This window comes from Trachemys scripta, chromosome 24 (genome assembly GCF_013100865.1).
Source record: "Trachemys scripta elegans isolate TJP31775 chromosome 24, CAS_Tse_1.0, whole genome shotgun sequence".
Lineage (NCBI taxonomy): Eukaryota > Metazoa > Chordata > Testudines > Emydidae > Trachemys > Trachemys scripta.
Genome location: NC_048321.1, coordinates 3,329,570 through 3,355,959, shown reverse-complemented (window position 1 = coordinate 3,355,959; position 26,390 = coordinate 3,329,570). Strand labels below are relative to the sequence as shown.

The window sequence follows — 26,390 nt, the reverse complement described above, 5'->3', positions numbered from 1 at the left end:
AGAGTTGCGTCGTCTTTCTAAATGGTTTCGTACGCTCAATGTAGAAAGCAAGGGCCCTGCGCACGTCCAAGGAGTGCATACGCTGGTCTTGGCGCGTGGAGTGTGGCTTAGATGGAAGACCGGGAGGAATATATCCTGGTTCACATGAAAAGCTGATACTACCTTGGGAAGGAAGGCAGGGTGGGGACGAAGCTGCACCTTGTCTTTATGGAAGACTGTGTACGAAGGCTCAGATGTGAGGGCCTTGAGTTCCGAAACACGCCTTGCTGAAGTGATGGCTACAAGGAAGGCTGTCTTCCAAGATAGGTAAAGGAGCGAGCAGGTAGCCAATGGCTCGAACAGGGGTCCTGTGAGCTTGGAGAGAACCAGGTTAAGATCCCACGCCGGAACGGGTTGGTGTTGCTGTGGGTAGAAGCGGTCTAAGCCCTTGAGGAATCTGACAACCATCGGGTTAGAGAAGACCGAGGAAGCGTGTTCTCCTGGGTGGAACACCGATATAGCGGCCAGTGAACCCTGACTGAAGATATCGCCAAGCCCTGCTGTCTCAGGGACAGGAGATACTCGAGTATGAGAGGAATAGACGCCTGCAAGGGGGGCGTGGCCCGCTGCTCGCACCAACAGGAGAACCGCTTCCACTTGGCTAAGTAAGTGGTCCGTGTAGAGGACTTTCTACTTCCCATCAGAATCTGTTGCACGGGATGAGAGCATTGCAGCTCTGTCTGATTCAGCCATGGAGCATCCACGCTGTAAGGTGGAGCGATTGCAGGTTGGGGTGACATAGTCGGCCGTGGTCCTGGGAGATTAAGTCTGGGCACAAGGGAAGGGTGATCGGAGTTTGAACCGATAGCTCCAGAAGCGTGGTGTACCAATGCTGCCTTGGCCAAGCTGGAGCGACTAGAATCAGACATGCCTGGTCTCTGCGTAGCTTGAGCAGTACCCTGTGGACCAGTGGGAATGGAGGAAAAGCGTAGAACAGCTGGTCTTTCCACGTCAAAAGGAAAGCGTCTGACAGGAAGCCCGGAGATTGCCCTTGTAGGGAGCAGAACACGTGGCACTTCCTGTTGGCTCGTGATGCGAACAGGTCTACCTGGGGAAATCCCCACCTCTGGAAGATGGAATAGATGATGTCCGGGTGAATCGACCACTCGTGCGTCTGGAAGGATCTGCTGAGACGGTCCACCAGAGTGTTCTGGACTCCAGGGAGGAACGATGCCATGAGATGTATTGAGTGGGCAATGCAGAACTCCCACAGGCGAATGGCCTCTTGGCATAGGGGAGACGACCGGGCTCCTCCTTGCTTGTTGATGTAGAACATGGCCATGGTGTTGTCTGTGAGGACTAACACACAGCGGCCATGTAGGAGACCGAGAAATGCCTGACAGGCTAGGCGCACTGCCATCAGTTCTTGAACATTGATGTGCAGAGCTAGTTGGGATGCGGTCCACAGGCCTTGGGTATGGTGCTCCCCGAGGTGAGCGCCCCAACCTAGAGATGAGGCATCCGTGACCAGGTGCAGGGAGGGTTGTGGGGCATGAAACGGCACTCCTGCACAAACCGCCTTGTGATCCATCCACTAGGTGAGAGAGGTCAAGACCGAGTTCGGAATCGTGACCACCATGTTCAGGCTGTCCTGAGAAGGGCGGTACACCGAAGACACCCAGGCCTGAAGTTGACGAAGCCGAAGTCTGGCATGCCTGGTTACGTAAGTACAAGAGGCCATGTGACCCAATAGACCAAGGCATGTCCTTACAGTGGTAATTGGGAAGGCCTGGAGTTCGTGGATGATGCTCGCGATGGTGCGAAACCGAGTGTCTGGCAGAAGAGCTCGGGTGAGTGTGGAGTCTAAGACTGCCCCGATAAACTCTATTCTCTGGGTCGGCTCCAGAGTGGACTTCTCTTTGTTGAGTAGAATGCCTAAGTCGTGGAATGTTTGTAGTATTATCTGGACGTGCGCCCGAACTTGCTCCCTGGTGTGGCCGCGGGCCAGCCAGTCGTCTAGATACGGGAACACCTGTATCCTTTGTCGCCGAAGGTATGCTGCCACGACGGCCATACATTTGGTGAACATTCTTGGAGCCGCAGAAAGTCCGAAGGGAAGGATGTCAAATTGGTAGTGTACCTTGTTTACTACAAAACGAAGGAAGTGCCTGTGAGGGAGGTAGATCGCTATATGAAAATATGCGTCCTTCATGTTGAAGGCGGCGTACCAGTCCCCAGGATCCAGGAAAAGGATGATGGTCCCCAAGGAGACCATGCGGAACTTCAACTTTACTATGAATTTGTTGAGTCCGCGTAAGTCTAAAATGGGTCGCAGACCCCCTTTTGCTTTGGGGATCAGGAAGTAGTGGGAGTAAAACCCCTTGCCCCTTAACTCTGGGGGAACCTCCTCTATGGCCCCCATAGAGAGGAGCCCAAAAACCTCCTGTATAAGGAGATGCTCGTGAGAAGGGTCCCTGAAGAGGGACGGGGAGGGAAGGTGGGAGGGGGGGAACGAAGAAAACTGGAGAGCGTATCCCCTCTCCACCGTGCGAAGGACCCAACAGTCCGAAGTTATAAGGGACCAAACACGGTGGAAATGGGAGAGGCGATCCCGAAAGAAAGGAAATGGATCCTGGGTAGTGGCTGGTGCGCCGTCCTTGGGCACAGCTTCAAAAGTTTTGTCTAGGTCCAGAAGGTGGCCTAGGAGGGCCTTGGCTCTGACCGGGTTGGGGGTCCGGTCGACCTCCGTCTACCACCTCGTCCCCGCCTTCTGGGGAAGTCCTGTCTCGGACGAGGAGGAGGAAGATAGAACCTTTGTGGCTGTGGTCTAAAGGGCCTGCGTTGAGGTCCTGGCACATGCATCCCCAGGGAGCGCATGATGGTTCTCGAGTCTTTGAGGCTCTGCAACCTAGAGTCCGTCTTGTCCGAGAACAAGCCTTGGCTCTCGAACGGCAGATCCTGCAGGGTCTGCTGCAGTTCTGGCAGTAACCCCGAAACCTGGAGCCAGGAGACACGTCACATGGCTATCCCAGATGCTAGTGTCCTGGCGGCCGAGTCCGCAATGTCGAGGGAGGTCTGTAAGGAGGTTCTAGCCACCTTTTTGCCCTCCTCCACCAGGGCCCCGAACTCCTCCCTCGAGTCCTGGGGGACCAACTCTCTAAATTTCCCCATGGAATTCCATGAGTTATAATTGTACCGACTTAAGAGCGCCTGTTGGTTTGTGGCCCTGAGCTGCAGACCCCCGCCGAATAAACCTTGCGTCCAAACAAATCAAAGCGCTTAGCGTCCTTTGATTTGGGCGCTGCCGCCTGCTGGCCATGGCGCTCTCTGGCGTTCACTGATGAGACTACCAGTGAACACGGTGGGGGATGTGTGTAGAGGTACTCATAGTCTTTAGAGGGAACAAAGTACTTCCTCTCTACCCCTCTGGCAGTGGGAGGGATGGAGGCCGGGGTTTGCCATATGGACGTAGCGTTAGCCTGAATTGTACGGATAATGGGCAACGCCACCCGGGTTGGGGCATCAGATGAAAGGATGCTCACCACCGGGTCGTCCACCTCCACTATCTCCTCGGCCTGTAGGTCCATGTTTCATGCCACCCTACATAACAAGGGCACGAAGATCTATAGGAGGTGGGCCTGAGGGTGTTGTACCTGCCACTGCCTCATCTGGGGAAGATGAGGAGGACGCCTCAGGGGGTAAAGGATCTGTTTACGGGACCGGCTCCAAGGGACTTGGAGGTGCAGGATCCCCTGCACCAGGGTCTGGTGCCTGCGTCAGCGCCGGAGCCTCCATGCCCCCTGGGGGAGGACGGGAGATGGTGGCCTCAGGAACCCTGGGCTCAGAGTGAGTCGAGCGAGAGGCCGCTGGTGGAGCCCCTTGAGCCTGGTGATACGCCCAAGGGGTCCAGAAAGACCAATGCGCAGAGTCTTGTCGAAGGTTTTCTGCCTCCTCCTGCCAATGACCCAAGTCGTGACCCTGCCAATGACCCAAGTACGCTGAACGGGGAGCACCTTCAGACGAGTGAGACGCCGATCTCGAGGGCCAGGGCGGTGCTGAGCGTGGGTGTAGGGATTCGTCCTGGTACGGTGCCGAGCGGTGCCGATCCATCGGCGAGCAATCTCTCCGTGGTGCCAGTGAACGGTACCGGGATTGAGAACGGTGCCGATGTCCATGTCGGTACCGGGATCCGGATCTGGATCGGGACGACGAAGACAGTCTGTAAACTCTGTGCTGGGAGCGGCCTCGCAAATGGGAGCGGCGCTCATACCGGTGCCGAGAACTGCGCTTGGTCTCCGACCGGTACCGATGCTCGGGTCGATGCCGAGAAGAAGACCGGTGCCGGGAGGTAGATCTGTGCCGCGAGTACGACCGGCGCCGAGATGGAGATCGGTGCTGGGACTGCGAGCGGCAACGGGCCCTGCTCCGAGACCGGGAGCGGTGCCGCGAGTCCACGCCCGGAGATGGTGGCCATATCAGGGTCGGCTTGCCCCTGAACTGTACCGTACGAAGGGCATGCGGTGCCGCGGGTTGAGAAGGCGCCGGCTTCGTGAGGGCGATGAGGTCTCTCGCCATGGCAAATGTCTCCGGTGTAGAGGGGAGACAGGGCTCCACCACCTGGCGGGGCGGTGAGCCAGTCCGCACCGGACTCAACGGCTCTACACCCGGTGCCGGAGTCAACGGTGCTGATGACACTTGCACCCTCTGGCGTTCGGAAGCCGGGCGCGGCTCTACCACGGGTGCGGTGGGAGCCGGTGCCTGTTGGACGGCAGCGTCCTGAGTCTTGCGAGGCCTTTTATGTCCCGGAGATAGGGACCGGCGCCGAGGGGCTTGCGGCGGACACTGTGCCGAGGGAGGACGGTGCCGTGGCGCCTTCTCCACGTCTGCTCATGGTGCAGTGCTGGAAGGTGCCGCTGGAGCACTACGCACTGAGGCACTCGGTGCCGGAACCTGGTGCGCTGCAGGACGATCTGGGTTAAGTGCCGCCTCCATGAGGAGCTGCTTAAGCCTGAAGTCCCGCTCCTTTTTCGTCCTTGGCCTGAAAGCCTTGCAAATCTTGCACTTGTCCGTCTGGTGAGACTCCCCTAAGCACTTCAGACAAGAGTTATGGGGGGTCTCCCGTTGGCATAGGCCTAGCACATGTCGCACACGGCTTAAAGCCAGGAGCCTTGGGCATGAGCCCCACTGTGCGATTGGGGGGGGGGAAGGGGAAATAAGAGCCCCCTTAAGCCCCGCTAACTACGAAAAACTATTTATAACTACTCTTCAAACTATTAACAACAACTACTAATCTAAAGAACACAATTAACAACTATCTACAAGAGGTAACGGGTAAAGCTAGGGAGAGTGGAGAACAGCTACGCCGCGCTCCACAGTTCCAATGACCATCACGGGCGGTAAGAAGGAACTGAGGGGGCGCTGGGTCGGCTGGGGTATATATCCAGCGCCATGAAGGTGCCACTCCAGGGGGCTCCACAGCTGACCCACCGGGTGTTGCTAGGGTAGAAAATTTTCTCCGACGATCGTGCACGCGGCGCGCACACACCTGTTGGAATCGATATGAGCAAGCACTCGAAGAAGAACCAACCAAGGCATGCTGAGGATACTCAACTGTGTGAGCAGCTCCACTGAAACCAATGAGGTTACTCACATGTTTAAAGTTATGCGTGTGCTTAAATGTCCCTGATTCTGATCCAGCACACCCTCAATAACCCATTGCTGTGGCACTGAAGTAACTGGCTAATTCCCACTGACTCCTTTGAGAGTGGCATTTCAGTCCATACATCAGTGAGCAGGCCCACCGATGGCACGGGGGGAAAAGGGGCAATTGCCCAGGGCCCGGGCAATTTAAAAGGGCCAGGCGTCCCCAATCATTGCTGTGGTAGCAGCTAGGAGCCCTGGGCCCTTTTAAATCACCCAGGTGGACCTCAGGGTTCTTAGGCGCACAGGAGGGGGGTACCTACGGCAGCGAAGGCAGCCAGGCAGGCATGTGGAAGTCCTGGCCGTGCCGGAAGAGCACACCCAGCAGTGCAGCTGCCCTGGGGCCTGGAATTGCTGCCGGTGGGCCTGTCAATGGGAGCCACACGTGCTCGGGGTTAAATTCTGAGAGTTGTAAGCACCTTTGACTCCCATGTATTTCAATGGGAGAAAAAGTTAATCTCCTGGATCTCCCCTCATAACGCCTGGATCTCCCACAGCTTTGTTCTTATGCTGTTTCACTCTGAAGACCACTAGAAATGTTCCACAGACTCCTATGGCCCATAGACACTGAACTACACCATTGCCTGCTTGCTAGATACATTGCACTTATAGCCAAATTGCGGATAAGCTACCTGTGTCTGTCATTCTTTCAAGCTTGCGAGTTCTTCTAGGGGAGACTTCTTGGGTACACTTAACCAAACAAAGGAAATCCTACAGAATAGGGGGAGCTCTACCCTAAGAATCACTGCAGACCCCAATGCCCCAGGAACCTGGATCTTCCCATCCCCATGCTCAGGTCACTCACCATCTCCTCCATCAACAGGGGAAACTGTTGGATTAGTCCCATTGCCACCTGTTTCGACAGAATCCCAACCTCCTAATTCATCACAGCTGGACGGTGTCCTCCAGTCATAGACAGTGACTCCAAGGTTCCCGCAGGTGTCTGCGTAGGCCTCCAGCGCAACACAGAGAATGGTCTTGTTCCCCTCATTCAGACACATGTCATAGATGCAGTTGTCAAAGACGTTTTTGGGGCTCACTGTGGAGTGACACTCTCTGAAGGGTCCTCCCGCTGCTTTACTGATCACCCCACAGTGACTGTCATCCCCATACAGATCTCTCTTGCTCTCATCACATGTCAGGCAGTTCTCTTGGCAGGAATGCCAGCAAAAGGGGTCCCTGTCTTGGACTTTCCAACTGGCAGCCCAGTCCACGATGGCGGAGACTTTGATGCCGTTGGAGGACATCATGTCATCTTCTGGGTTCTGGTTGAAGTTCCCACAAAGACCGCACATGGCACCATAATAGCTGCTGGGGAGGGTGATTTCCAGATGCCAGTTCTTGTTGTATCCCACCCTGAGGCCAACGTCCGTCTGCATGACAGTGCTGAGGCCTTTCTGGTACAGTCTGATTTTACCATCTTTCAGCGTCACCGGGAGACTGGTGATCACACCGTTTAGCTAGAGATAGACAGGAGGGGAGGAACACGATGGGCATTATTCTTCTTTCATCCTCACTTGCAATTACTCCAAATGCAGTCTCACCATTCATTTTGGCTGTTATTCATTGTCACTCTAACCAGCAGCAAGTAAATAATGGTCAAATCCTTAATCACTGTTTACCCATTCCTTAGTCAAAAAGAACAATTGAAATCAATCCAAAGTCCCTGAATAAACACAGTATTTATCTGGCTTCACTATCTACCTACAGTATCTCTTTCCAGAATTCCCTATATCTCTATGTAGATTCTACCTATCTGAAATAGCTATCGATCTAGCCACAAAGTTTTGTTTTTGCTATCTATCTATCTATAAGTTTTTCAAACATACAGATCAGATGTATTTATGTACTTGTATTGCCCACCTGACATATTCAGCTGACGGCATCTGTTTGGGATTCTGTTTGTGTGAGACACTACACAAAAGTACTGGGCTTTGTAAGTCGAAAAGTGCCAGAACCCTGAGCTGGGAGACTCACCCGGACTTTGCCAACTTCCCTCTTGTAAATGGAGATGTTGTACCCATAGATGTAGATGTTGGTCACTCGCAGAAAGGAGATATCCTGGCTCCCCCTATTGGCGTTCTTCTCATCAATGGTGAAAGGCTCCAGGGTAGCAGCACTCCCACAGTATTTGGCCAGGGTGTAGGTGCAGGTGCCCTGGAAGTCAAACTTCAGACCATCAAAAGTTTGGTAGTGCTTGTCCCCTGAGCCCAAGCAGGTTCCCATGTAGTCAGGAATACATGATGTGTGGCCATCCTCAGTCCGGCATGTCTCTTTGGTCCGGCATTTCAGAGCTTTGCAGGCATCTGAAAGAAAAAATGTTGGTCATATCAACATGGCAGGGTACTCAAGTCCAGTATCTAGGCTCGTAAGTGCTACAGTAGTATAAATAATCATAATAATCTATATATAATAAAGTAGTAAGGCATGTATCTATGCCATGCCAAGAGTCCTAACCATTGTGAGTTAGAGGTATCTCAACCAACCACCACCCTTACTCTACACCTAGTTTGTATTCAACGATATAAGGGAGACTGCCCCACAGTTCTTTAAAGATTGATTCACCACCCATGCAATTTAACACAAACTCGCCAATGCAGTTGTCAAGGCTGCTTCCCCACTCTGAACTTTAGGGTACAAATGTGGGGGCCTGCAAGAAACTTCTAAGCTTAACTACCAGCTTAGATCTGGTCTGCTGCCACCACTCCCAAAGTGCTAATTCCCTTCCCTGGGTAGCCTTGAGAGACTCTTCACCAATTCCCTGGTGAATACAGATCCAAACCCCTTGGATCTTAAAACAAGGAAAAATCAATCAGGTTCTTAAAAAGAAGGCTTTTAATTAAAGAAAAAGGTAAAAATCATCTCTGTAAAATCAGGATGGAAACTAACTTTATAGGAAGCAACAGAGGGTCCTGTGGCACCTTTGAGACTAACAGAAGTACTGGGAGCATAAGCTTTTGTGGGTCAGAACCTCACTTCTTCAGATGCAAGTAATGGAAATCTCCAGAGGCAGGTATATATCATTGTGGAGATAACGAGGTTAGTTCAATCAGGGAGGGTAAGGTGCTCTGCTAGCAGTTGAGGTGTGAACACCAAGGGAGGAGAAACTGTTTCTGTAGTTGGATAGCCATTCACAGTCTTTGTTTAATCCTGATCTGATGGTGTCAAATTTGCAGATGAACTGAAGCTCAGCAGTTTCTCTTTGGAGTCTGGTCCTGAAGTTTTTTTTGCTGTAAGATGGCTACCTTAACATCTGCTATTGTGTGGCCTGGGAGGTTGAAGTGTTCTCCTACAGGTTTTTGTATATTGCCATTCCTGATATCTGACTTGTGTCCATTTATCCTCTTGCGTAGTGACTGTCCAGTTTGGCCAATGTACATAGCAGAGGGGCATTGCTGGCATATGATGGCATATATAACATTGGTGGACGTGCAGGTGAATGAGCCGGTGATGTTGTAGCTGATCTGGTTAGGTCCAGTGATGGTGTTGCTGGTGTAGATATGTGGGCAGAGTTGGCATCGAGGTTTGTTGCATGGGTTGGTTCCTGAGTTAGAGTTGTTATGGTGCGATGCTTGGTTGCTGGTGAGAATATGCTTAAGGTTGGCAGGTTGTCTGTGGGCGAGGACTGGCCTGCCTCCCAAGGTCTGTGAAAGTGAGGGATCATTGTCCAGGATGGGTTGTAGATCACTGATGATGCATTGGAGAGGTTTAAGCTGAGGACTGTAGGTGATGGCTACTCACATGCTTAAAGTTATTCATGTGCCTAAGTGCATATGTCTCTGATCCGGGAACATGCTGAGCACCCTCAATAGGTTGTTTCTGTGGCACTGAATTCATTGGCGAATCCCCATTGATTCCAGAGGGAAAAGGATTTCAGTCCATAAGTCAGCAAGGGCTGCAGGTGCTAAGAGTCAAATTCTGAAAGGTTTAAGCACCTTCAGATCCCCACATGCGTCTGATGAAGTGGGTATTCACCCACGAAAGCTTATGCTCCAATACATCTGTTAGTCTTAAAGGTGCCACAGGACTCTCTGTTGCTTTTTACAGATCCAGACTAACACGGTTACCTCTCTGATACTTCAGATCCCATGCATTTCAATTGGAGAAGAACATCTCATGGAGCTGTCTCCCCTCTTAACTCCACAATTGTCTATAGCTGCTTCACTCTGAAGACCACCAAAAAAGTTCCACAGCCCCCTATACTCCGTGGACACTTAGAAACACTGAACTCCACCACTGTCAGCTTGCCAGATACATCACACATATAGGGTATATATACATAGCAGACTTGGGCAGCTAGCTTACACTGTCACCTGTGACTTTGCATCCACGCTGATATTTTTAGATATCGATCCCAAGCCAAGTGAATATGTGAATTGTCCACCTGAGCTGATAATTATGCCTCCCAGCTGCATTGTACATGTACCTGAGCCAACTGAATCAATGATTGTTTTAGATCTCATTAACTAACAGGGCCAGGCAGGTTAGCTCTTGGCTGAATGACTGCTAGGGGGATCCTGGATATTTCCATCCCCATGCTCATCAATAAGATAAACAGATTGACTACCGCTATCGCAGTCAATAAGAAACCAAGCTGCCAGACTCACCACAACTGGATGGTGTCCTCCAGTCATCGACAGTGACCCCATGCTTCCCGCAGGCTTTCGTGTAGGCCTCCAGCGCCTCACACAGAATGCTCTTGTCCCCCTCATTCAGACACATGTCATAGATGCAGCTGTCAAAGAAGTCATCGGCGCTCACCCTTGAGTGACACTCTCTGAAAGGCCCTCCCGGTGCTTTACTGATCACCCCACAGTGACTGTCATCCCCATACAGATCTCTCTTGCTCTCATCACACATTGGGCAAGTGCCTTGGCAATAATCCCAGCAAAAGGGGTCCCGGTCTTGGACTTTCCAACTGGCAGCCCAGTCCATGATGGAGGAGACTCTGGTGCCTTTGGATGACGTCATGTCATCTTCCGGATTCTGGTTGAAGTTCCCACATAGGCCGCACGTGGCCCCATAATAGCTGCTGGGGAGAGTGATCACTACACGCCAATTTTTGTCATGTGCGATCTGGAGGCCGAAGTCCGTCTGCAGGACGGTGCTGAGGTCTGTCTGGTACAGTCTGATTTTACCATCTTTCAGCGTCACTGGGAGACTGGTGATCACACTGTTCAGCTAGAGACAGAGAGGAGGGGGGAGGTATGATAGGTGTTATTGCTCTTTCATCCTCACTTGTTCTTACTGCAACTGTCAACTTGCCACTCATTTTGGCTGTAAATCATTGTCGCTTTAACCAGTGGCATGTGAAAGAATCACTGAAATCAATGTGACTTTCCCTGAATAAACACAGTATTTATCTAGCTACACTAGCTGCCAGTTTCTTTCTATCTATCACAACCATGTCAAACACACAAGACCAGTTGCATTTATGTACTTGTATTGCCCATATGATATAGTCAGCTCATGTCGCCTGTATCTAGGATTCCATTTGTGTGAGAGGCACTACACAAAAAATACTGTTTGTTATAAGTAGAAAAGGTGCAGAGCCCTGAGCTGGGAAACTCACCCGGACTTTGCCAACTTCCCTCTTGTAGATGGAGATGTTGTACCCATAGACGTAGATATTGGTCACTTGCCAAAAGGAGATATCCTGGTTCCCCCTGTTGTCGTTCTTCTCATCGATGGTGAAGGACTCCAGGGTAGGGTCACTGCCACAGTACTTAGCGATGGTGTACTTGCAGGTGCCCTGCAAGTCAAACTTCAGGCCATCAAAAGTTTGGTACTGTGCATCACGTGAGCCCAGGCAGATTCCAGTGTAGGCTGGAACACATGCCTCTTGGCCATCTTCAATTTTGCATCTCTCCTTGATCCGGCATTTCAGGGTTTTGCAGGGATCTGAAAGGAGAAAAGCCCAGTTCTATCAACAGGGCAGAGAACTCAAGTCCAGTGTCTAGGCTGGGAGATCCAGCCCTGTCATGGGCACGGAGTTCATGCAGAACCAGCGGAGCTAGCCAGAGGACACTGAGAGATTGGGAAGCCCGGGATACTCAACGGCACTTAGTTTGCTGGAAGCTGTGGTTCCAATCTATCAAAACACTTAATCAAGTGAGCTCAGTTGAAATCAATGAGGCTACACACATGCTTAAAGTTATGCATGTGCACAAGTGCCTGATCCAGCAAACTGGCTGAGCACCCTCAATAACACATTGCTATGGCACTGAAGTCATTAGTCATAGGTGCTGGAACTAGGAGTGCTGGGGGTGCTGCTGCACCTCCTGGCTTGAAGTGGATTCCAGTGGAGGTAACGTTTACAGTTTGGTCCAATGGCTCTCAGCCTCCCCAATGTAAAAATTGTTCCAGCACCCCTGTCATTGGCTAACTCTCAGTGATTCCATTGGGAGAGGGAATTCAGTCCATAAATCAGTGAGAGCTGCAGGTGCTAATGGTGAAATGCTAAGAGGTGCCAAGCACCTGTGATTCCCATTGGAGGAAAAGTTCATCTCAGAGATTTCCCTCCCCTCCTAACTCCCCACAACTCAGTTCTTATACTGCTACTCTCTAAAGTCCACCAGCTCAGTTTATAAAGGCTAGTGTGTGTCCTCTCCACATCGAAGGAGGGGAGGACTGGGTAATGAACTTACACTGGTCAGGCTTCTGACCAAGGCAAGATGGTACAGTTCTGGGATGCAAGGCTGGGGTGCTGGGGGGAATTGGCTGTAGCCTCCCTATTGTTGGTTCATAAGTGGCTAGGAGAAGCACTCATGTAACTCAGTTGAGTGTGCCCCTGCCTGTGGATGTCTGTGTAAGTGCAGTACCCACCAGAGGTTTGTAGCTTGCCAACAGCATCATAGTGAGAGGGATACCTCAGGTTGGACAGAGGGCTCAGCAGTCCCACAGTCCAGGTTTCACCCTGGGAACCTCTGTAACAATCAAACTTCTTGCTGAATTTCAAATTGCCTATCTCTGTCTATGATTAGCTAAGCAGGATCAGGCTGGTTAGTTAGCAGAAGGGTATTTCTTGAGGAAAAATAAGCGTAATAAATAATCTGTTGTAAACTGGTTTCTCCCATCCCTACCTCAGTTATTCCACCCACAGTAACCCCTCGGGGCATATTTCAATCAGTGACTCTCCTTCACCTTGGCTGATGCAGCCCAGGATACCATCTCTGATCTTGCAGGTTTCTTCTCTGGTGCAGCTGTGGGCTTTGCAGGTCACCCCTTGGGCAGAAACGCAGGTGCAGCTCTGCTGGCACTCATTCATCAGGATGGTCTCTCTGGGCTGAGGGGACGTTTGGAAAAGGGGAAATAACACAATGTAATGGGGAAAATATTTATAATAATTTCTGGCAGTGCTAAACCCAGAGATGTGTGGTGATGTGTGTGAAGTATCTGTTCTGTTATCATATTATTTGCTCTTAATGTTAAAGAGAAAGGTTGTCTCATAGGCTCAGCACTGGACCATGGGCCAGAAATAACACCTAGGTTTTAACCTCCCATCTGCTCCTGACTCACTATGCGGCCATGAGCAAGTCACTGCCTCTCTCTGTGCCTCAGTTTCCCGACAGAAGACAAAGGGAATTAAATAATCTTGTCTTTCTTGGTGCTTTGGGCATTGGGTACTAGCAGAGTGGGGGTGCCAGGCTGGATGGGCCAAAGCTCTGCTCCACTAACTAACCCTATTCCTGGCTAGTGTAGGGATTAAGATGTGGATAAAGCAAACATTAGATCAGACCCAGACCACTTGAGGCAGTACCTTGTAGTATCTCCCACGCTCAAAGCACCCACAGCTCTCCAGAGTCACACAGCCCTGGCCGTCGAAGAAGAAGCCCTCGTCACACTGGCAGCCTTCAGCACAGGTCTCCGGGCAGTCCATGATGTCTCCAGTGCAGGTGGTGGTGCAGAGGCTGGCACACATCTCGTAGTGGCTGTTGGCTGGGCAGGTCAAAGCTTAAATAGAGAGAGAATTAATTTAGGGCAGGAAAGATCTCATACCATGAACCAGAGGTACAGAGACATGAAGGGGAGGAGAGCGGGACTGGGAGGAGAGGACCAGGACACTTATTTAAGGTTGGTTTCCATCCAGAGGAGTTTCTGAGGAAACCCAGAGGTTTGGAATGAGATGCTTTGAAATTATGACCCTCCCCAGTGCATCCCAGAGCTCCATCAGCATCACAGCACTTACGACAGAAGGTGGTGTTCCTCCAGGACAGGATGGGGGCCTCAGCCTCTTGGCAGGCTGTCACGTAGCTGTGGATGCTCTGGCACAGAACCTTTGCATCCCCGTTGCCCAGGCACAGATCATACAGGCAGTTGTTGAAATACATGCTGGGGCTGACCGTGCCATGGCAGGTGGCAAAAGGGCCATCAGGGGCTGTGAGCAGCCCGCAGTAGTTGTATTCTTTGAAGACATCTTCCCTCCCATCCTCGCAGACTGGACAGCTGTTCCCAGCACATTTGTCTGTACAGGAGGCTTCTGGGATCTGAACTTCCCAGGCAGACCCGAAGGATGCAGTGTCGGGGGCCACCCTGCCATCGGGGAGTAGGAACTCGTCATCCTGCTGCCCTTTGTAGTTCCCGCACAGGCCACACATCCGGCCATGGTAGCTACCCGGGACTGTGACTCTGGCATGGTAAACCAGGTCATAGCTCACGGCGAGGCCAAAGTCAGTTTGCACCAGGACATTCACGCCATGCTGATACGCCCGGAGCCGCCCATCAGCCACGATCACAGGCAGGTTGTGGGACACCCCGTCCACCTGGGAGAGACAGAGCATCCCGTGTGAGCTGTGGGGAGTGGATACTGTAGGGTTTGGGTTATGGGCAGTAAGTTTTGAGATTTTGTTATCATTGACACTGTAGCGTAACTCCAGTATAACTCCAGATCTCACTTTAGAATAACTCCAGATTTACGCCAGTGCCACTAAGATCAGAATCTGGTCCCAGGCCTGCAATAAATTAGGCAGTAAAAGCCCTGATCATTGCATCACATGATCACTCTGGCCCACATGTCTCTCTGCCCCCACCTCACTCCTGATCCTTTTTCTTTCCCACTCCCTCCATCTCCTTGCCCTGCTCGACAAAGCCCTGGCTGGGATGATTTAGTTGGTGTTGGTCCTGCTTTGAGCAGGGGGTTGGACTAGATGCTCTCCTGAGGTCTCTTCCAATCCTAATCTTCTATGATTCTATGATTCTTTGCCTGGACCTGTTTGGGAGCTGACTTCACCACATCTCAGCTGTTCCCCTCTGTCCTTAGCTTCAGGATGCTCAATGGCCTGAGCCCAGGGTATCTAAAAGATCAGCTAAACTTCAGGGATGAAAACGATGTGTAAGCAGGGTCTGAATGAGCTGGGGGAAAGGACTCCAGGAACAGACGGTATTTGCATAAACACACCTACTCTGCCTAGGTATTCAGCAGAGGGGGCTGCTTTGCCAAAGTGCTCAATTTTGGCAGGAGTTGGGTTACAAATCACTTGTACAGACACTCTTCTCTTAACCCGTGTATTATATACATCAGCTTTAATAATATTTTTAAATTTGATGGAGGGGTAATGAAATGTTGTTATCCTGATTGTATGAGCAGAACGGTCCTGACTGATTGAGGAGTTCCCCTAAACAGAAGCTCACTTGCTAAGCAGGGGGTAGAGAGGCCAGATCCCAGTGAAAGAATGGTGATGGTGGTGCTGACTAAGGAGTCCTAGATAGCATTTGACTCTCCGCTGTATTGTTCAGTGATCGCTAGAGCTGAAATCACTGGTAACCAGACGCTGAGCCTTAGATCTGGTGTGGGACCTTAGGGGCTGGTGCACCCATGGGGAAAAAATGGTGGACGCTTAGCAACCAAGCTCCCTCTCTCTCCCCAGTGCCTCTCTCCTGTCGGCAGGCCCCACAGATCAGTGCCTCCCCCTCTCTCCCCGCCCCTCCCGCCTGCCACGAACAGCTGTTTTGTGGTGTGCAGGAGGCTGGGAGGGAGGAGCGAGGACCCAGATCGCTATGGGGAGGGAGCAGAATGGGGCGGGAAGAGGCAGGCAGGGGTGAGGCCTTGGGGAAGAGGTGGAGTGGGGGCGGAGCCTGGGGCACTTTGAAAAGTTGGTGCCTATGTGTGGGACAGTGTTGCAGTGTAAGAGACTGTACAGCCTGCCCTAGCAGTGAGGTTTCCCGGTACCCTCCGAAATCACTGAGAGCTGGGTCAAGTGGTGGGACCTCAGAATATGCTATCGCAGCAGAGAGACAGTGGTAGCAGGGTGTGGTGACAGTGGGGTTGTGAAAACAGCAGTGGGAGAGTAAACAATGGGGCAGCAGTTGATGGCACAGTGGCCAATGGTGGCAGAGTGAATGGCAGCAACTGTGAGTCACAGTGGCTGCAGCGGTGGAGGTATTGCTGGACACTTTCCCCCCTGGAGGTGGGAGGTGAACTCATGTGAACACACCTCTGAACTCTGGGTCTTCACTGACCAAGGACAGTAACTGTGAGTGGGGCGCAGTGGAGAGACAGGGGAGTGATGTGCTAAAAAAGGAACATTTGTGGTCTCACTTAAACACTAAAAGGTGAGAAACGGAGGCAAAAGACACTGCCCAATGTACTTTGGGATGGGTGTTTGGTCATGGTCACATGCTTTCAAATCATGCTTGTGGGGTTTTCCCAAATTCATGCTCGGTTCCTTTTCCCTTTTTATTTGTCAAAGGGGAAGTATTGCCTCTTAGAGATACTCAGGGGTGGTGTTTAATTTTCCCTGGTTACTGGGCAGAGGCTCAAGCCGGTTCTGTTTTGTATTGTTAGGAGGAATCCCTAGATATTGAACCTGGCCCTTATTGCTGCCCACTCCATCTGGCAGAAGGGCTAAACATGACTGACAACTTCGTTCCTAAGGGACAATGGAAATCTCTGCAATAAGGTTAGACTTTGTCTCTGCACATGGCAGAGCATTATTAGGTGCTGGTCCAAGACTGGGGAATGAACTGCACCAGGAACTAAGAACCTTTGCAAATCTCCCCACCTTCTGCTCCAAGTGCAAGATGCGTTTCTTTGTCCTCCCTTCTCCAACATGTATACATAGCAACATAAGTGTATATTTATTATTATTAAGAAAAATCCACAACAAAACACCCCACTGAACACACAACTTCCCCTGGGGAGAGGAGGAGAGAACAAATAGGAGACAGAAGTGAGTCACATTACTTAGTGTATTACTGGAAAATGCTCAAATACTGCAGTGATGAGCATGGAATAAGAACCTTGTAACAGGGTGGCTTGCCCCTTAAGGGCTAGTGGCCTGAGGCAGCCAACCCTTATTACTAAGGAGGCACACCTGAGCACCAATCACATGATTCCCCTATAAGAACAGCTGGTGAAGGCCAGGCTGCTGGCCCAGCACAAAGAGTTGTCAGGGAAAACAGAAGAGAGTGCAGAGGCTGATGCAGACCAGTACATTCCAGCACGGAAACCTGAAACTCGGGAAGTGAGAGGACAGGCAGGAAATGCCTGGGAGTGACCAGATAAAGAGGAAAATGGGTGGATCTGAAAACTTTATTCATAATGTGTGCTAATTTAATAAACCAGACCCCTAGGAGGGCTGCTATTATTAGAAGTTGTAAAAGTTATTCAGAGGTCCAAGAGGGTAAACCGAGGAAGGCCACCTATAGAGTGACCTCTGGCCACGAGAGGACAAACCAGTATAGAAGAGAAGAGAATCTCTCCTGTCCAAATGGAATCAAGAATGATTTAAATAAGGATCTGGAGAAGGACTTACCATGATGAGCCCCTGTTTGCTCCGCAGCAGGGTGAGTGTGATCCCATACACCTGGATGGACACCAGCTTGGCCAGGGACGCATTCCTAGTGCCCCAATCTTCTTTCTCTACGCTGATAGTGAATGGTATAAGGTCACTGGCATCAGTGCAGGTCTTGGCCAGGACGTAAGTGCAGGTGCCTTGGAAGTCAAAGGGGATCCCGTCGAAAGAGAGGTAGTGGGGATGGCCAGAGGCAGAACAGGTCGCAGATCCAAATCGGTGGCATTTCTGGATGCTGTCCACCACCCCGCATTGCTCACCAGCGCCACAAGAGAATTCCCTACACACAACCTCCCCACCAGCCTGACACACGCACTGCTCCTCGCATGAACCGCTCGGGTGGAAGGTCTCCTCAGCCTGGTAGTAAAGTCCTCTGTGGAGGCATCCGCACTGGGAAATGGGGACGCAGCGGTCACCACTGAGAACAAAGCCATCGTCACACACGCAGCCTTCCTTACACTGGGTCATGCATTGCACCGGGGCATAGAGGTTGCTGCATGTCAGATCACAGCTGCTGCTGCAGAATTCATAGTGACTGTTCAGGGGACAGGACGGAGCTGTAATTAGAACAAAGAGTTAGCTCATATAGAGCATTAGCAATATGTGCAATGAACCATCACAGAACATGCAATTTCATTCAAGCTCCTAATTTTCTATTTCCTTAGTTTGGTTAATTAATAAAAGGGCAACATCTCTAATTAGGTCCCAGGTCTCTAATTAGGCCCCAGAGACACCAGGTAATGGGATATAGACAATCTCTCTCTAAGGGTTAGACTTCTAATCTGGTCCAAGATCAGAGTGTAAGGAGTGGAGGGCTCGTGGGCCTGGAATTGTTCTGTAGAGCTTTTCACCACTAGCTTTTTGCTTTGACTCCAGGACAGTAGTGCCTAAAACTCATTCCCAGATGATGGCTTATGGGAGACGAGTTGGTGGGTTCCCAGACTAGTTCCTAGTGGACAGACATCACAGTTATTAAGACTCCGCTGACTCCCAGCTCCGATTATATCCAGTCTCAGCAGGGAAGCCAAGGACTGGACGGACCACAGAGGGAACTACTACAGCCCCAGACAGTACCTCTCTGGCCTGGGGTTCAGCACATTGACAGGGCATGGTGAGGGGCCAGCTCCTATGACTGTACCCATCCTTTGGAGAGAGGGCTTCTTTGTCACTTAAGAAACATTCTGCAGAACAGGATAAGCTGAGCATTTAGCTCAACATTTACCAGCCAACAAAAATTAACAAGCCCCATGGGACAATCAATAGTGAACATGGCGACTCACAGCAGAATTTCGTAGTCCTCCAGGGATGCACCATAGTTCCAGCTTCCTGACATGCCTCGGCATAGCCAGCAATGGCCTGGCAGACATTACTCTCCTGCCCACTGAGGACACAATAGTCGTACACGCAGTCTACAAAGTACCCATGGGGGTCCACTTTGCTGTGACATCCTCTGAAAGGGCCACTCTTGTCTAGGATGATCCCACACTGCCCTCTGCTACCTCGTTGTTCCTTTTCAATAGCCTCTACACTTGCGCATGGTGGTATCGTTACTGCAAAGCATCCCGGGAGGTCGCCCACCTTCCAGCTCTGGCCAAAGCTGACGGGGCTTGGTGCCAGCGTGCCATCCCTCATCAGCATGTCATCCTCCCTGTCCCTGTTGAAGTTGCCACACAGACCACACACAGCTCCTGCGTAGGTGACTGGCAGAGTGACCGTGATGCGTCCTGACCACCCGGCAAAGGTAACGGTGAGACCAAAGTCTGTCTGGATCACTGTGGCCCAGCCCTTTCTATACACAGTAATTTTCTTGTCATCGAGGTTGAAGGGAAGGTTCATCAGGAAACTATTCACCTGTTAAAGCAAGACACATGGGATATGAAACATCACTTGCCTCTGCTGGAACCTCTCACCCCAGCACAGAGCGCTGGTCATCTGTAAGAGCAAATCATTCAGTATATGAAACATTGCTCTCTCGAGGCGGAACCTCTCACTCCAGCACATAATTATAATAAAAATCCACCTGTGTTAAACTCTTTCTCCAGTCTGCCCTGCTCCCTTTCCTACAACCTGCCTGAATCCCAGCTCTCCAGACAGGGCAGGATCCTCCAACCAGACTTTCATTACCTCTGGCTTTGCCTATTGCAGTTCCCTCCTCTCTGTTCAACCTGACCCACAGCTCCCCAGGTTCCCACATATGTTGGATGCTACTGACACCTTCTGACCCATCTCAAGTGAAATGACACTTTAAATATCTCCATCCTCTCCCTGCTCATAGAAGAATCCAGTTACCATTCATTCTATATTTCACAATCCTTCTATGCACTGTCTGTAACCTGTGTTGATGACACAGGTGACTTTCTAGAAATGTTTTAGAGAGACTCGAGACAACTCACCAGGACTTTCCCAGGGAATTGATTGCTGACCCTGAGGTTGGTCTGATAAACCTTGATCTGTAGAGGAGCAGTATTGTTCTCCTGGAAGTAGACTTCAAAGTCCACCAGTCCCTTCGCTTTCTCGCACAGGGCCGTGAGCTGGTAGCGGCAGGTGCCTTGGAAGTCGTATCTCTGTCCATCAAAGGTGGCATAGTGCATATTCCTTGTCACAGAGCAGGTGGCGTAGCTGGAGGGGTAACAGCCCCATACGCCATTCACTAGCTCGCACCTCTCCGAGTGTTTGCATGTAGCGGCCACGCATTCGACTTGTCTAGTGGCTGTGTTGCACATGCACCGTGTCCCACATACCTCATCGACCCAGAAACTCTCACTGGGGGCATAGGGGCGCCCCTCGAACAGGCACCCACAGCTGCTTTTGGGGATGCATTTTCCCTGGCTCAGCACAAAACCATCCTTGCACTGGCAGCTTTCCACGCAGGGGTCTTGGCAGCTGCTGGGGGCTGACTGGTTCACACATGTGGCTGGGCAGGCTGTTCCACAGAGCTGGTACTGGCTGTTCTCCAGGGGGCACTTCATGGCTGCGGAGTGAAGGGCCAACAGATTTAGCAGCAAATTCTCTCCAAGCAAAAGCTTGGATGTATCTTGTGGCGCACTGAGAGCCTCGAATCCCAGTGACCTCAACAGGAAATCCACCAATAAGCACAGGACCCAACAAGATAGAGGAGGAACTTTGTCACAATATAATATATATATATATATATATATATATATATATATTACACACACACTCTCTCAGAGAACATGAAACAATGGGTGTTACCATACACACTATAACGAGAGTGATCACTTAAGGTGAGCTATTACCAGCAGGAGAGGAAAAAAAACTTTTTGTAGTGGTAATCAAAACTGTATCAAATGCCTTACTGAAATTCAGGTACATAAGATCTGCTGCATTTCCTTTGTCTAAAAAAAATCAGTTATCTTCTCAAAGAAGGAGATCAGTTTAGTTGGGCATGATCTACATTTTGTAAAACCATATTGTATTTTATCCCAATTACCATTTACCTCTATTTCCTTCACTGCTTTCTCTTTCAAATACTTGCATACAACTAAGGTCAAACTAACAGGCCTGTAGTTTCCTGGATCACTTTTCTCTCTTTCTTAAAAATAGGACCAATATTAGAAATTCTCCCCCAAGTTTCCAGATTCATTAAAAATCCTTGCTATTGGCCTTGCAATTTCATGTGGCAGTTGCCTTAATATTCTTGGATTGAGATTATCCAGGCCCCCCAATTTAGTCCCATTAAGATCTTTGAGTTGGACTTCCACCATGTGGGTTGGGGAACAGCCCAGAGACCTTCCCCTCTGGAAGAACCCACAGTCCAGGTCAATTGGGAGGTTTGGGGGGAACCCGAGCCAGCCCTCTACTCCGGGTTCCAGCCCAGGGTCCCGTGGACAGCAGCTGTCTAGAGTGCCTCCTGTAACAGCTGCATGACAGCTACAACTCCCTGGGCTACTTCCCAGGGCCTCCTCCAAACACCTTCCTTATTCTCACCACAGGATCTTCCTCCTGGTATCTGATAACGCTTGTGCTCCTCAGTCCTCCAGCAGCACACCCTCTCACCCTCACCCTCTCAGCTCCTTGCGCCTCTTGCTCCCAGCTCCTCACACTCACACCATAAACTGAAGTGAGCTCCTTTTTAAAACCCAGGTGCCCTGATTAGCATGCCTTAATTGATTCTAGCAGCTTCTTCTTAATTGGCTCCAGGTGTCCTAATTAGCCTGCCTGCCTTAACTGGTTCTAGCAGGTTCCTGATTACTCTAGTGCAGCCCCTGCTCTGGACACTCAGGGAACAGAAAACTACTCATCCGGTGACCAGTATATTTGCCCCCTACCAGACTCCTGTACCCCACTGGTCTGGGTCTGTCACTATATATACATATATATATATATACACACACACACACGCATACATACACAGAGAGAGAGAAAGAGAGAGAGAGAGAGAGAGAGATCTTCCTACTGTATTTTCCACTGCATGCATCTGATGAAGTGGGTTTTAGCCCACAAAAGCTTATGCTCAAATAAATTTGTTAGTCTCTAAGGTGCCACAAGTACTCCAGTTCCACATGGGAAATTATTAGTTAAATTGGAGAAGATGGGAATTAATATGAGAATTGTAAGATGGATAAGCAACTGGTTAAAGGGGAGACTACAACAGGACATATTGAAAGGTGAATTGTCAGGCTGGAGGAAGGTTAATAGTGGAGTTCTTCAGGGATTGGTCTTGGGATCAATCTTATTTAACATTTTTATTAATGACGTTGGCACAAAAAGTAGGAGTGTGTTAACAAAATTTGCAGATGATACAGAGTTGGGAGGTATTACCAATAAGGCGGAGGACCGCAATATCATACAAGAAGATCTGGATGACCTTGAAAACTGGAGTAATAGAAATGGGATGACATTTAATAGTGCAAAGTGCAAGGTCATGCATTTACAGACTAATAACAAGAATTTTTGTTATAAGCTGGTGATGTATCAGTTGGAAGTGACAGAGGAGGAGAAAGACCTGAGTGTATTGGTTGATCACAGGATGGCTAACAGCCACCAATGTGATGCGGCTGTGAAAAAAGGCTAATGCAGTCCTAGGATGCATCAGGAGAGGGATTGCCATTAAAGACAGGTAAGCGTTAGTACCATTATACAAGGCACTGGTGAGACCTCATCTGGAATAGTGTGTGTAATTCTGGTCTCCTATGTTTAAGAAAGATTAATTCAAAATAGAACACATGCAGAGAAGGATGACCCAAGGAATGGAAAACCTACCTTATGAGACAAGACTTGGCTTGTTTAGTCTAATCAAAAAAAGGCTGAAGGGAGATATGATTGCTCTCTATAAATACATCAGAGGAATAAACACCAGGGAGGGAGAGGAGCTACTTAAATTAAGCGCCAATGTTGACACAAAAACAAATGGACATCAACTGGTCATCAACAAGTTTAGCTTTGAAATTAGATGATACCCATCACAGGAGTGAAGTTTTGGAACAGCATTCCAAGGAGAGCAATAAGGGCATAACACCTTACTGGCTTCCAGACTGAGCTTGATAAGTTTATGGAGGGGATGGTATGATGAGACTGCCCACAAAGGCATGTAGCTGGTAGCAGCAATGTCTCCAACAGCCAGTGATGAGACACTAGATGGGGAGGGTTCTGAGTTACAACAGAGAATTCTTTCCCAGGTGTCTGGCTGGAGGGTCTCACCCACATGATCAGGGTCCAGTTGATTGCCATATTTGAGGTCAGGAAGGAATTTTCCCCCCAGGTCAGATTGGCAGACCCTAGGGATTATTTGCCTTCTGCTGCAACTTGAGCCAGAGGTCACTTGCTGGTTTAAACTAGTGTAAATGGCAGATTCTGTAACTTTAAGGCTTTAAATCAAGATTTGAGGATGGCAGTAACTCAGCCAGAGGTTAGGGGTCGGTTACAGGAGTGGGTGGGAGAGGTTCTGTGGGCTGAAATGTGCAGGACGTCAGACTAGGTTAACATCATGGTCCCTTCGGACCTTAGAGTAGTGGTTCTCAACCCAAAGTCCACAGGTTGCTCTAGCCCATGTGACATTAGGGTGACCAGATGTCCCGATTTTATAGGGACAGTCCCGATTTTTGGGTCTTTTTCTTATATAGGCTCCTATTACCCCCCACCCCCATCCCGATTTTTCACATTTGCTGTCTTGTCATCCTATGTGACATCCTCCGGGCCATACAGGTCTGTCACATCTTACGCGCATTTAACGTGCACAAATTCAGCTTTACACGTTCAGCAAAAACAAAAACAAAACAAAAAAAAAGAGAAAAATAACAATTTAAATACTGTTTAAATACGATTCCGCCCACCATTACACTCAATGTAATTTTGACTATACGCGGTTTTTGCTTTACGTGCTGATCGTGGAACATAAGCCCAGCGTAAGATGAGACAGACCTGTACAGATAATATATATATTGTGTGGATGCAGCCCATATAACACCTAGAGAGCTGCATATACGGTCCACAATAGCAAATAGGTTGAGAACCACTGGCTTAGAATCTATGATTCTATGAGTGACTTAAAAACTGTCATCTTACCCCAGCTCCCATGTATTATCAGTGGACGTTAGATACTCAAAGTGACAGGCACCTTAGCAGTTCCACAGACAGACAAACTCTGTGGGTACAATAGAATCCAGGAGTGTTGATTTCCCAATCACTGCTCAATCCCAAACCACTCGATCCAGGGCTAGAACTCAAGAGTGCTGAGCCCCAGGTTCCCCGGTCTAACCAGCAGACCATAGACCTTGGCATACAAATCTGTACTCACGGCATCTGGCCAGCTGCCTCCATTCCCCAATCCTGACCCCCTCCAGCTGGCAGGCGTCCGCATAGGCCTTCAGGGCCTCACACAGGGCCTTCTGGTAGCCGTCATTGTGGCACAGATCGTACACGCAGTTGTCCAAGTAGACTGTAGGATCCACCTTGCTGTGGCACTGGCTGAAGGGCCCATCTGAGGCCTTGGTTATGAGGCCGCACAAGGCCTCCTCCTTGTACTTTCTGGCAATGCTAGGGGCACAGGGCCTGCAACCTCCAATGCAATCGTGCCAGCAAAACTGATCCTCATCTTCCACCACCCAACTTTTCCCCAGGGCAGCGACACTGGGAGCCAGATCCCCGTCCGGGGTCCGGAAGTCATCAGAGGGGTCCCCATTATAGTTGCCGCACAGGCCGCACAGGCTGTTGGAGAAGACCCTGGGGACGGTGACCCTCAGGTGGTTGTTCCAGTCATAGGTCACTGTAAGGTTGAAGTCGGTATGGAGAACGAGGGAGGTGCCGCTCTGATAGAGCCGAAGGGCCCCTTTGTTCAGGGAGATGGGTAAGTGGGCCCTGATGTTATTCACCTTCGCAGTGAGAAAGAAAGGGCAAAGGTCAGAATCGAGAACACAGGTTTGTCATGTACATACTGAGCTCTCCTCTGATATAGTTTTTCACTAGTATTTGCCAGTTCATCAAAATCAAAAGCGTTTTGAGAAGATTGTTCCTTTTCCAAGGAGTTCTGATGGAAACAAGGCCGATTTCAAAACCTGTCTGTTTTTTCCAGCCACCAGCTCCTCAGCAGCCTGCCAGGTGGACTGACCTGACCTCCATTCGTCTTCATAGAAAATGTAGTAATTTATGAGTTTCCTTCCATATTTCATTCCACATGGGAATGAAGCTAATTTTCAAAATTTTGAAATCTTTCTGCCAGTGGAATTAGCTTTCTCAGGCCAGCTCTATCTAATGTGATGTTTTAATCCAAATTTGGTTCAAGTTTGTGTCCAGATTCACTGGAAATTGTGATTTGGCCCCATTGCTATTCATAGGATTTTTCGAACCAGGTCCTACATTATATCCATGATTGTGGTGTAGCCTGTTGTAGACAAAAGGACTGAGGAGAAGAATGAGTGGGAGCTACTCTAGGGGACGGGAGCTGCATTGGTTAGAACCATTAGGGAGCGGCTCTTGTGGGGACAATGCTGCGTGGGTGAGAGCCCTTAGGAGGAGCACTTGAGGGGCAAGAGGTCTCAAGGAGCTGTCTACAATGTTCCAGGGCCCCTGACGTACCTCAGGTTGGAGCAGGCTCTGTAGGGTAAAGCCCTGAGCTGCCTAGCTGTGCCTCAATTTTTCCGTATCTTAGAGTTCAGGCAATGTCCTCCCGGATCCAGCAGTGGGGATTCTCCTCAGGTGGGGTCTCAGAGGGATCCCTGTTACATTAGAAACTGCTGGGGAATTTGTGGCAGGATGGACTCAGTGGAGCTGGGATTTGCCCACAATAGCTGGAATACTGGCCCTGCTCTTGCATGATGCGCTGGGGATAGGCAATGACCAAATGCTCAGGTCTACACTTTATCTGGCATGCAGATCCCATGTGCTTGAGACAGAGCCGACAGCTCCCCACACCGAGTCATGCACCCCGCACCCTTCAGTACAGCACTCTGTAGCGCCATGCTGTGACTCTGAGGGACAGTGCCCCCAACTGACCTCCCACATCACTCCCTGCCACACAGCACCTGCTAGATAGGCATTGGGGTCAGCACTGACTGGCCAGGACAATGTTCCCTTTTAGGTGGCCCACCCCGCCCCCTGCAGCTCACCACAGCACCTGCTGGCCATTGGTTTCAGCACTGACTCTGAGCACAGGGTGACCCTATTAGGAAGGCTACCCATCCACTAGCACAGTGTTGGGACTTAAGGAACAGCACTGATACAGCAGTAGGGTACACCCTACTCCTTCAACAAGATTCCCCACTGAAAAGCTTTGGATTACTTCATTGCAAAGATAACCTAACTACTGACCACACCGGGCCTTGTCTACGTTGGGCATAGCCTGGGGGCTGCTTTAAATGGAACTGACTGGCTGTGGTCCCATAGGGGCCATTAGCCAGCTGGGCACTGTCAGGGCCCATCACCTCCCAGCCACTCTCCTTTGCCTGCTCTGTCCTACCCACA

At 50.2% G+C, this 26,390-nt stretch overlaps 2 protein-coding genes across 3 annotated transcripts in view; both read right to left on the bottom strand.

Moving 5' to 3' along the window:
• LOC117869539 (IgGFc-binding protein-like) overlaps positions 1-26,390 on the bottom strand; it is a 326,696-nt gene that overhangs the window by 31,348 nt on the left and 268,958 nt on the right. The window lies entirely within an intron of this gene.
• The window catches only part of LOC117869540 (IgGFc-binding protein-like), a 121,777-nt gene continuing 106,835 nt past the window's right edge, over positions 11,449-26,390 (bottom strand). The window contains exons 14-21 of one of the 2 annotated variants that reach the window (XM_034756466.1): positions 24,229-24,802; positions 19,865-20,442; positions 18,752-19,322; positions 17,433-18,028; positions 13,868-14,441; positions 13,439-13,632; positions 12,762-12,964; positions 11,449-11,580 (exon numbers count right to left, since the gene is read on the bottom strand). In XM_034756466.1, the coding sequence (XP_034612357.1) occupies positions 12,767-12,964; positions 13,439-13,632; positions 13,868-14,441; positions 17,433-18,028; positions 18,752-19,322; positions 19,865-20,442; positions 24,229-24,802 (3,285 nt within the window). In that variant the 3' untranslated portion in view covers positions 11,449-11,580; positions 12,762-12,766. Of the gene's footprint in view, positions 11,581-12,761; positions 12,965-13,438; positions 13,633-13,867; positions 14,442-17,432; positions 18,029-18,751; positions 19,323-19,864; positions 20,443-24,228; positions 24,803-26,390 lie in introns of those variants that run through there. The other variant, XM_034756467.1, reaches the window with a different exon arrangement.